Below are 12,202 nucleotides of genomic sequence, written 5' to 3'. Positions count from 1 at the left end.
TTCGCCAGACCCCTTTCGCTCTGGAAAAACAAACTTGGCTGCTTTGTTCTCTGTCCCTGAATTTCTAATGTGAGTCAGGGAAGGTGGCACACGAGGTAGACAGAGATGAGTTTAATCTGAGTCTACTGCAGGGCGAGTGAACTCTCATGTTGCCCAGAGATTGGCAAACCTATCAGGCTTTCTTTAGTGTCTTTGCTTATCCTTTTGCAAACACTGCACACCCACCAGAGTATGGGCACGCTCCTGAGAGAGTTCATGTTCCCAACAGACACACGGGGAGCTTGCGGTGGGTTTTCTAGTTCCTGCCTTCTACCGAGCTTGCTGCAGACGCCGCAGGCTCACTTCCGAGTACACACGACACTGCATCAGGGGGAAGCTGGAACAATTGCTCTTCACCCTGGGGGTCATTTCATGGGATCCTTCACATCTTACTTGAAGACCCCATAACTTCTTTTACTTTTTATTTTCCCCCTTCTCCTCACTAAAACATTAATTTGGGAGGCAGGAAGAATATTGATCTTAATCTTAAGTTGGTCATGGTTGTTACAAGCTAAAATGCGGTGTTACCAAACTTGTCTTTTTTTCCCTCCCATTTCCAAGTATCACCTGTGTACTATTATTTATCAAAACTTTTGTTTAATTAAATAGACACATTTCTAGACTGTGGCTAGTGCAATATATCTGCACTGTACAATTAGGTGTTTGTTGTTTCACTTATATATTCTCAAACATATTAAAATAAATACATAATTATTAAATAACAGATGTTCTTTCACGCGCCATTTAAAATAATCTCATATCCCCCCCTTAGAGTAGTACCATACTTTGGGTGACATCTTGATTTCAAAGTGTCCTAATGTAAGGTACAGTCTGGCCAAGGGTCCCAGATGGCTTTGCCAGCAGACAAATGGCACTTGTGTACAGGATGGTGTGCAACTATTCATAATGAACCAAGATACAGAGTCGCAGTTCATTTTCTCCTATGGGAGTTGTATGACTTCAATACCTGTTGAATTATCAAAGCTGCTTGTGGATGGCTACTGTATTGTTCCCACGTCCCAGATATATAGGGCTCATTTTATGATTTTACTTTAGACTCCTACACTCCTGGTGCTACTGAATTTGGTTATTTCAAGTCTTAACAGGTTACAACCTTCTTCTGTGGCTTGGTTAGAATGTCTTGAATGTTCAATGTCTTCATCCAGAGAAGCAGGAGCTCAAGAGATAAGGCGGGAGACTTCCGGTCAAGATGGTAGAATAGATGGTCCCCAGAGTTACTCTCTCCCACAAATCAACCAATTTACAACTATAAAAAAGCAACAACAGCCAAGCTGAGGCTGCTACAGCTCAGGGAAAGAGGAGGAGAGACTTAAGGAGTGTATGAAGGTGGGAGAAGCCATGATGAGAGAAAGAAAAAACCACTCTGACCATTTCAAGCTCTGGCCACTTCCAGGCTGGAGCTGCCAAGCACACGGAGCAGGAGCTGGCAAAAATTGCAGCTGTGCTCTTCAGATGAAGTTGCTTGGAGGTGGCAGGGGAGAAGAGGGTCTTGGTGGCGGGGGGGCCAGCAAGACCACTAATAGGGTTCCCGTGGACCCACATAGGAGCAAGGAGCCACAACAACTGAAAAAAGGAGCCACTCAGAGGCTGGTGAGTCATCGTAAGGGACCCATGCATGGCCCGTCCCACGGGAAGCATTTGCAGCATGGGCAGTGGGGGAGATGGGCCCACCAGGCGAACACTGAGGCACAGCATGGACAGCAGATCTGCATCCCAGTCAGTGTAGGATCACTCAGAGGAGACCAGTGGTTTTCAAGGCCTGGGTTTGTGGCACTGACAGGTACATACAATTAGCTTGAGGAGATACCATGAAATTCGCAAAAAAGTTCTCAGAAACTGACAGACAGCTCCATTAAGAAATAACTATATAATATAGAATTCTTGCTGGTGAAATGTGTCATCAAAAGAAATAACTTTTCATAGCTCCAAGAAGTTTGGGAATTAGTGCTGTTTCAGTGTTTCTGTGTCTATGTATATTTATTTTAAATCCAAATGGTTTATGACTTATCCATCCACCTGTGTAATCTCTGCCTCTAACATGTAAAAACTGAGTTTCCGACTTAATGCTAAAGTAGCAAAACCATAGCCCACTGGATTCACAATCCAGAGCCAAGTGGAAACTTAACACGTGCTCCACTTTCAATTGACAGAAAAGTGTGGCTAACTTCATTCTTAAAAAATGATGGCCTGAAGTCTTTTTGTGATTTAAATTTACATCAGCTTTAGTATAAACACTAATTTTTAAATTGTATGACTATAATGAAAACCTTCCATAGTTTTACAACCACAATGCATTAAAAAAATTCTGCCTCTTTTTTTTGGCCTGGAAGAGCTGAGGGTACAAGTAGATTCCTGTAGAACATAAAAGTGTAGGAAGAATTTTCAGTGACTTAGCCTATTGGGAATACAACCTGCATTTTCCCATTCACCAAAGTCCTTGTTGATTTCCCATGGGATAGAGATGAAGGGAAAGAGTGTTTCCTTCCTGGAGAGTTGAATTAACAACACTGGATATTTGGCACTGTCCTTTGCACTGATATTGTATCATGTATATGCATGTATGTGTACACACATGCACATATATATATATATATATATATATACACACACACACATACCTATATACACTACATACATACATATATCTACTATATACTTGGGTAAAGCGAGAGCCACTGATGAAAATGTCAATTATTTTCTCTACCATGAGCCCTTTGAAAAAGTCATAGACCCTATTAGATAAAGTAATTAGCTAGAGGCTTTGAAAATCTTCTTAGTGACAAGTATACTAGGAATTCTAATGAAATGTCATTACCACACATTGCCACAGTCACTTTAGTGCTCGATATCATGACAATTTTTAAGATTGCACTATAAAACCTTGGAATAACTAAAATGGTGATCTTACTTTATGAGTTTACGGAGGGAAGCAAAGAAAGAGAATTTTTAAAAGAATTACTCTGAAACTCATGCTGCAACAAGCCACTTAAATAGTCAAAATAACAAGCAGAGGAGATGATTGTGCATTGCAGAAGAGTTTTGGAATCAGACTGAAGCCTAAGCTCAGGTGAGGCACCTGCTAATGAGACATGCAGTCAGCCTCAGAAATGAGCATTGTTCAACAAGTGCCCTTGCAGAAATACATCTGTCACACTGTCACGATTTATTTATGCTCTCGAAGTTTATCAGCAACTCAGTTAATTGCCAAATCTGATTGTTTCCATCTTTGCTGACCACTCATGCCTGTAATTCCTTTCCTGCTTTCTGGGATTACATCATTTCAGTTCTCCTCCTGCACCTCTGATTTATCAGTCTGCACCAATAAATTAGCACACGTTCATCCCATAAATATTTCTGCATTCCTACTGTGGGTGAGGTGCTAGAAAAAACTATTTAAATCATTTCTTAGGTTGTTGTTATTTCATTTTAGCCTTTCCAACTACACTGGGAGTTGGAATTAAGGGCAAGGACCATGTCTCATTTTCCTGAATTGTTCCCAGAAGTTAGCTCAGCATAGAATCACTCTGTTAGGTAATTAGTGTTTTTGATTGATTATATCTGCTGGCACATAAATAACACCTGATAAAGAAGAGAAGGCTAGCTATATTGGTACAAGAATGCATGTGTGCAGCTAGTTGGTGGAATGAAACCTAATGAGAAATATGTTAAATGACTTTCAAACATGCCATTCATCATCATTTTTACCACCATTACCACCATCTATTAAACTCCTATTTGATGCCAGGCACTGGTCTAGAGTACTTTATATGAATGTATTCATTTAATCCTTACAACAGCCTAGAGTGCTGTCACAATTCATTCACTACAGTAGGGTTTTGTAGTAGGGAATATTTTATTCTGCATAGGACTTGGGAATGGTGTTTTATAGCCATATTGTTGTGGCTTAAAGGAAAAAGTCTGAATTTTCAAACTCAAAAAGCCTGGATTTTGAATATCAGTTTCATTACACTGCTCTGTGTTCCCGAGCAAGTCAGCTATGCTACCTGAACCTTTGCAGGTCATAAGCATTAGAGATAAACACACCGGAAGAACTCAGCACATGGTAGGTGCTCCACAAAGGCAGCTGTTGTTATTATCACTATTATTTTATTATGCACACTGTTTATTACTTAGAGAATTAGATCTAATGTAAACTTGATGAGAGGTGGCCATTTTTAACATAGGTAAGTATGGGGTTGGTTGGGCATCCGAAGGCTTCAATTTTAATTTTCTTTTGCTGCTAACTCTGGCCTTGAGCAAACTGCAGAATCTCTTTGTTCTTCCAGATTCCACAGCTGGTAAAATTAATACTTGCTCCTCCTGGCCTCAAGGATCTGTCATGAGAATAAATTGTTGTGTGTTTTGGAGTTTTTAGGAGAAGATACACTATATGAATCCAGGGCAGTACTATTATAATTGACCTTTAAAAATGATTATTCAATCCCTGAGCAAGTTAGTATTTCCTGGTCGTAAATTGTATGTAATAATTATTATTTAGTGAGGAAGACCATGTCTTTGAGTCACAGAGATTTGGTTTGAACTCAGATTTGTCACTCTTCTAGCTGTGTGACTTTGGTCAAGTCATTTTCCCTTCTGAGCGTCAGTCTATTCATATTCAAAATAGGCATAATATCTATCTTAGGGAATAATTTCCCATATAAAATGCCTAGCGCAATATTAAATGATGATAGAACTCTGGTAGTTCTCTTTCCTGAAGTAACCACTAGGTAATCATTGGAATCTCTATATTTTAAATTGTTTATATTTCTCAGATTGGTTAAGAATGTTCCACATTCTTATTTATGCCTACTTATGCCCATTTTCATGAATAAGAAACACAAAATTTCACTACAACTTTTTAAAAAGTACACTGCAATGAAAGCTTAATTTTATGCACACACACATTAGTTCTCCGTTACTATATGTCTTATTATATGGATTTGGTCATAATGCAGGTCAAATCATATTCTCTGAAATGTAACAACTGTACAGTAGTTTTGTGATAATCTGACTATCCTTTATACCAGTACCAACAGCATATAAAACAGTTATCTGCATGTGGATATATGTTTAGAATTTTTATCTCAACACTGGGGAATATAAAGAGACAATACAAACATCCCTGTCCAAACTGCTACTTTAAACTGGTGAACTGATGTTGGCCAACCGCCGACAGCCAGCATTTGTTGAGTGTTTGCTATGTGCTGGCACTGTCCCAGGAGCTTGATACATTTAACTTATATAGTCTTTGCAGCAACCCTCTGGGGCAGGTACTATTATTATGACCATTTTACAGATGAAGAAACTGAGGCAGTATGAAGTAACTTGCTCATAGTCACATACCAAGAAAGCAATACACCAAGGATATAATCCCAAGGCACCCTGATCAGGACAGCAGTAAAAAAAGATGGTTTGGGGCAAAGTATGAATCTTCAGGTGGGCCTAAGGGAAGGGGAGAGCATTTGGGAAGGTGGAGGCAACATACAGATGAGAAAGTACACCAAGGTCAAAGGTTCAGATTCCCTTACTGGCCAGCAGCCATGGGAAAATAAAAAAAGACAAAAGAAGTGGGATGAGCATGTCATATTTAAGAGACAGGGAGGAAGGGGACCTGACCAGGGTAGGCCATTAGAAAGTGGTAGAAAAGAAGATAATACAAATTAAACAGGGTGGGGCCACCTTATGTAGTTTATGAGTGAAGAGTCTGTTCTTATGCTTGTCTGTTTCTGACTTGTTTGGAACAAATGCACAGAAGCAAAACATCTCAAGATGCACAACTGCTCAGGCTCATCCTTCAGTGCAGGTGGAAGAGGTAAGGAAGCAAGGTTCGAAGACTGTATGGTCGACACTGGGCCCATATATAGACAAGAATTCAGTCAGAGGATGGCACCAGGAGCTCAATCCTTCTGATGTAACCTCTGGAATCAGGAGAGCCAGGGGGATATGTCTATGAGCCATGCTGCAATTTTAACCAGAAACCGTGAGTTTCTGGAAAGAGGCCATCAATTCTGGCAAACTAACAATTCTAGCCAGATCTTACTGGTAAATGTCTTTTTATTCATGCTGCAGCTGGTCACAGAGGGTCAGATGGAAATATGTTCAAAGAGATAAGTTCTGGATGAGAACATAGATCCTGGAGCTAAACCAGTCAACATCTAACAAGCTACATTCTAATTTCCTTAATAATACTATGAGCTTCGTTGTATTCTTATAGAATACTAAACAAAATCTCTGATTTTATATTGATACAGTAGCAGAAAGGCAAACTCAGTTGTAAAGATTCTGGAAATCAACAACTCAACAAAAGGACATGATTTTGCTCTATAAAAACAAAACATGCTGCTTTTTTTCTTTCAAATGCCTGAGGATATATAAAATGTACTTCAAAACTGGATGCCCAAGGAATTTATTTTTTATGTAACTCCTATTTAAGGAGTCAACACCTATGCATAGGAGAAGATGATGACAACCCAACCCAATAATGATCACTTGACATTTGTTGTTCTGAATCTTGGCTACTCATAGGAATTATCAGGAGCTCAAAACAACAACAACAACAACAACAACAACAAATTACACCTGGGTCCCATCCTCAGCGGGTCTGATTTAGTTTGTCTGGAGTGGGACTTGAACATCAGCCTTTCTAAAGCTCTCATATGATTCTTATGTGTACTCAGGGTTGAAATCCATGGTCCTAGGAGCTGCGAGTGGCAACTGCCATTCACAGCAAATGCTATTCATAGTTTCAAAGGGAAAATTATACAGTTTTGCAGAGGCAGTGTGCTTCAGGGGAGAGTACTCAAATGTGAAGTGAAGAGATGTAGGTTTTGGCTTTGTGTTTATAGGTTAAGTTCTCTGAACCTAAATTTCCTTATCAGAAAAATGGTATTCAACTTGAAGATTTCTAAGACCCCTTCCACCTGCAACATACTCTGACTCTAGATCTGTGGTTCTTAATCCTGTTTAAAAAATACGATGCCTTGTCCTCACCTTCAGACATTTTAATCTGATGGGTCTGGGGTGAGGTTGTCTATTAGTATTTTTCAAAATCTCCTCGAGGTGATTCCAATGTGTAGCTGGAACTGAACATCACTAATCTATGCTCTCTGTTGAGCTAAGTCTTTTGAGACAAGAGTTGAGATCTGCACGTGAGTGTGCACATGTGCTTGTGTGTGTGTGTGTGTGGAGTGTCTGCACATAAATGTCTTGGGGGTGTGACTCCTAGCTGAGAGTGGTGAGAACTCACACTCTGTCTCGTATTAATTCAGGAACATGAAAGTAATGCAAACACATATGTCCATGTTGTCTTAATTAGTCGTCCCTGCTGGTTGTTCTGTTCACATAGTCAAGAAGTTATGCCAAGTGCCTGGGATTCCAGCCCATTTTAGTTCCTTGCTGTCTTCACAGGAATGAAAACAACAGGTAGGATGGCTTGGAACAATAACACCACCAACATTCGCGCACTGGAGGAAACTAATCTCAGTCTCACCTAGTACTTGACATATATGATATCACTTAATCCTCAGAAGAGTGAGATTAATTTTCTTCATTTTGGCAATAGAAAACTTGAGACTCAGGAGAAATTAAGTGACTTGTTCAAGAAGACACAGCTAGGAAGTGGTGGCTGCCAGTATTGCAACCCAAACCTTTTGACCTCAAATTCCTCTTTCCTTTATTTACTCTGTTTCGTGCACCCACATTGACTCCACCAAACCAAACCACTCTCAGGTGACCAGGCACAGGAGTGTGGTGGGAGCGGGGCATACAGTTTCTCTTTGGGGATTAGAAGTGACGAGAATGGGGCTGATAACGCTGATCTTTCCTCTACACCCCATGGAGGGTCAAACCTGAGATTCTGTTGCCTTCAAATGAAGGCAGTTAACCTCAGAAGAGGAAGAGCAGCAGAGCACAGGTGTGAAGCCAGCATCGAGGGAGCAGGTGCCAAGCACGTCAGTTCTAGCCTTAGCTGCTGCCTTAATCCTGAACAATACAATCTCAGTATTCTGGACTTTTCTCTTCCTTTTTTTAAGTCAGTGATTCTGTCACCAAAAAAGATAATCTTCAAAGTAGACAGACAGAAAGAGCAAGAGAACAGGATTTAAAGATTCTGTGGAATACAACGAGCTATCAGGTTTGACCCAGATTCAATAATTGCCTTGAAAAGGCAACATTTTTTGATGTTGTCAGATTCTTAAAGTGTGGTTTGAGCACCACCAGTAAGTAGCATATCAGTAGGTTAGAAGAGTGCTTTCAGGGAGCATCAGGGTCACCTGGAGGACTTGTTAAAACACAGATTGCTGGGCTTCACCCCCAGGGGTTCTGATTCAGTATGTTTGGGGGGCTAGAGAATTTGCATTTCTCACAGGCTTCCAGGTGATACTGACGCTGCTGGTCTGGGGACCACACTCTGCGAATCACAAGTTTAGAGTAACAATTCACTAGTGCCATGGAGACATGGAAGCTTGAGGTGATCTGAAATACCCTCCAGGTCTTCACCTCTTCTAGTGCTCACTTCTGCCCAGTTTAAAGAAATCCTATAGAAAGAAATCACCATTAGGAGCATAGCTTAATTCTTTGTTCCACCAATTCAGGCACTTCTAAAAGAGATCACTGCTAACATTCTCATATATCAATGCAATGAAATCTAAATTCAGACTGATTCATATAGAAATAAAACAGCAGAGGAAAATTCCAGGGAGCCAGATATGAAAGAATTTCATGGGGGCAGAACAAGTTTAGAAAAATATGAAAAAGCAAAATTGAGTTTTTAATATAGTTAGCATTCAGCACATTCATGAAAAGCATCTGCCAAAGTACCATAATCTAGTATACAACATTTGCCCTTCAGGACATATATTAAAATTTCAGTGCAAGCCATATGGAGAGGTTTGCAAAACTGTACACTGAAAGGTAGGCAGTGAACCTTATTCCCAAATGGTTATAATGCTCACCACTTAAGAGGGCTGAAATCGTAACAAGATCATCAATTTGCATGAGATACATTTAACACTGAACATTTCCAACTCCTGAATAAAGGTAAATTAGCCTATTGAGGCTGGCTCATAAAAATCATCTTAGAGCTACAAAACAATTCTGAGGTTTTACTCATAATAATACTTAGAGCTTCCATAAGAAAGATTTGAAGACTTCACAATAAAATATAATGAATAGGTCTAAGCTTCTCCACTGAACACTTGAAAATTAAGACTTGCTAGAATGCCATGAAGGCCTGGTCTTATCGCTTCCTTCAACAGTTCTCCCTCCCCACCCTCTTCTGTTTCAAAGGGATCCTGTGTACAGAAAAGCATGAGGAAATAGAGTATAAGGATCAAGTTGTTTATTATGAATGTCTTCTCAATAAGCTAGATACCATATAAAAAGCGTGTAATGAATGAGGCTATTTTAATAATAACTGGGCTACCCATTTTATGTGTCTGATATTTTGAACTGGTGTTGACTAATTGTGTGGATATCTAGAGGTCAGAGGAATTAAAAAAAGAATCACAAAAGATTTGAACTTCTCTTCGCCTTGTTAGTGTAACTTACCTAGAAAGGCAGCAAGTGGCTAAGTTTTCGAATCAGACAGCTCCTGTTTGGATCCCAGCTTCGCCACTTACCAGCTGCTTGTTTGTAAAATGGGGACAACTGTGCCTACCTCACTGCACGGATGTGAGGATTAAGTTGAGGGAATACATTTAAAATCCTGTGTACCATGCCTCACATAAGACAAACACTCAATGAATGTTAGTTCTTTTTACTTTCTTCTGATTTTGTCCTAAATTTCAATGACTTTAGGCAAAAATTCACTTCCTCTCTCATCATGACACAGCATGTTCTTTTAGATAGTGTAGATTTCAATCCAGTGTCTAAAATGCCTGGTATTCATATATTGTCACTTTCCTTAAAAGCAGTGTTAATTCATTGTATAGTACTTCATTTGTTCTTATTAGTAATAGTTGGCACTCTGGGTAGCACTGGACTCTATAGTCATATTTCTATTAGTGAAGAGGATTTATTCTAATGAAATGTTTGATGTCAGGAACTTTGTGAGCAGAGGCAGAAACAGCAAACAAACAGAATATGGTTTCCCTTCTCATTCTCCAACCTCGGTCATAGATTCTGTCCTCCACTCTGGGTTAGATACACCTGACTTTAGCCTAGGGGAGGAAGACCCCATCATGTCTCCTGGGGTGGTTCACTGCCCAGAGGCTCAGCATTTCCCCATGTCTTGACTAAGTAGCCCTCTGACCACTCTTTGATGATTGCTTAATAGCAGCTCCAGGACCTTCTCCTCAAATGGAACCAGTGTCCTTTAGCTTAGAACTCTCTGAGAGCACCATCTTTTTTAACTGGAGGGAGCCCACGTAGTGATGAGGAGGCCCAGCTTGGACCAGTTAGACAATTCTCTCAGTGGAGAGGTGTCACAGTGAGCTTTCCCTCATGACCACAATGAAACGCTTATTTGTACGCAAATGTACATTATTTTATATATTGAAAATCTTTTAAGTGAGAAATGGAGAAGCACATGAGTGGTGGTACAGAAGAGCTGTGTCACTTACCTGCCCAGGTTGCTCACAGGCTGTCTGGTACCGGGCCTGCTGGCATAGTTCTTTGACCCTCTCATATTTGGGCAGGTGATTTGACTGTTGGATATTCTTGCTGGATTCCTCCTTCTTACGTAGAAATTTGCTTTGACAGAAAGGAAAAGATTCTTACGTGAGAAGTGATCTGAATGACCTTTCCCCAGTCCTGCCTGTTTTCTTTTTCCTCCCTGTCACATGACTCCACATTCTTCAAACAGCAAGAAATAGATGTCAAGGTGCTATCTACTGGAATTCAACAATTGATGGGTCCTTTGTGAAAATTACAAGCTGGGCACTATGAAGATGAAAGGTCAGAATAGAAAGAATCATTCCCCCGCTAAAATCATTTATTTCAAAACCTTGAGAAGAATGTTAAGTTTTACATGCTCAAAGTTCTTTTTGTTAAACAACAATTTTATAAATGCTTTTTTCTCTCTCAATTTACATAAGGAGAAAAAGAAGGCAATGAGCATTGTGAATCAAAAGGGGAATCCTAGAAGTGACTATGGAAATAATTACAACGGCATAAATTTATACACTTCAAAATGTGAAAGGCACATAAGGAAAAGAAAAAACAGAGTGTCAGGCAAGCCTTGGAGGCTACTTGGGAAGAATGGTTGAGAAAGTCAATTGACTGGTTCAATCAGGAGCCAAGGCTGAGAAATGCATGAGTAAATCCACACCCATGAAGAGGTTTTGGTCCCACCTTATGAGAATGTATTTTTTACAATTCTGATGCAGCAGTGATTACTCTGCTGGCTAGTAGAGAATAAGTAGCAAACCATTCAATCTTGTGACTAGGCTTACGAAATCTGCACGCTTAGTAAACCAAAATAAGGAGAAAAAAATACCCAGCAGGGAGAGCCGCCCACTAGGACTGGTTCCCAGAAACACCCCGGGAACTAATAATTACCCTCTTTCCACTAGGAATGTATCACGCCAAATTTTGGCCTTCTTGCTTGTTCGAAACCTGAAAGCAAAATAATAATATTTACTGTTGGCATCTGGACCTTTTTCCAAATGGATCTGTGCTAGCAGTTTATTTAAAGAAACACCCTCACTTCCCGCAGACGATGACTACATCTCCATCAATGTGCTATTCACGAACAGCCGAGAAGCACTCAGCTTGGGGTGATCTTCAAGGGCAAAGCATATTTTGCCTTTACTTTTTTTAGCTGCCAGCTGGCTCTGGGTGCCAGCCAGAGCTCAGTGTGTTTGGGGAGGGCTAAGAGAAGGAATATTGACGCACCTGTTACCTGGCTTTTCCAGGTCCAGAAGTTTGAGGACAGATTTGCCGTCCACATCGGGAGGCGTGTCAAGCCCAGCGATATCCAGGATCGTAGGGGCCAGGTCAATGTTGAGAACGATCTGTGGGACTCTGCAAGGGGATGGATGGTTACAGCACAGACTCAAGGCCAGTGGAGGGTGGCATTTAGGGTTGCTTTTTCCACAGCAGTGACTCACTGGCTTTCAATCCCTCTCACCCTCTCCTCTGGTCTCCGAGGGATGAGTGGTTGTGTTTGGTCAGGTGGATGAGTGGTCAGTAGCAATGGCGCTGA

General features: G+C 40.5%; 1 protein-coding gene across 6 annotated transcripts in view; it reads right to left on the bottom strand.

Annotated features, from left to right (window-relative positions):
* SULF1 (sulfatase 1) overlaps positions 1-12,202 on the bottom strand; it is a 155,988-nt gene that overhangs the window by 38,473 nt on the left and 105,313 nt on the right. For all 6 annotated transcript variants that reach the window (XM_063079110.1, XM_063079114.1, XM_063079111.1 and 3 more), the window contains 3 exons: positions 11,893-12,021; positions 11,557-11,613; positions 10,620-10,749 (listed from right to left, as the gene is read on the bottom strand). In XM_063079110.1, coding sequence (XP_062935180.1) covers positions 10,620-10,749; positions 11,557-11,613; positions 11,893-12,021 — 316 coding nt within the window. The remainder of the gene's footprint in view (positions 1-10,619; positions 10,750-11,556; positions 11,614-11,892; positions 12,022-12,202) is intronic.

Source organism: Cynocephalus volans, chromosome 15 (genome assembly GCF_027409185.1).
Source record: "Cynocephalus volans isolate mCynVol1 chromosome 15, mCynVol1.pri, whole genome shotgun sequence".
Taxonomy (NCBI): Eukaryota; Metazoa; Chordata; class Mammalia; order Dermoptera; family Cynocephalidae; genus Cynocephalus; species Cynocephalus volans.
Note: the sequence above shows the minus strand (reverse complement) of the source record. Positions and strands in the feature narration are given on the sequence as shown.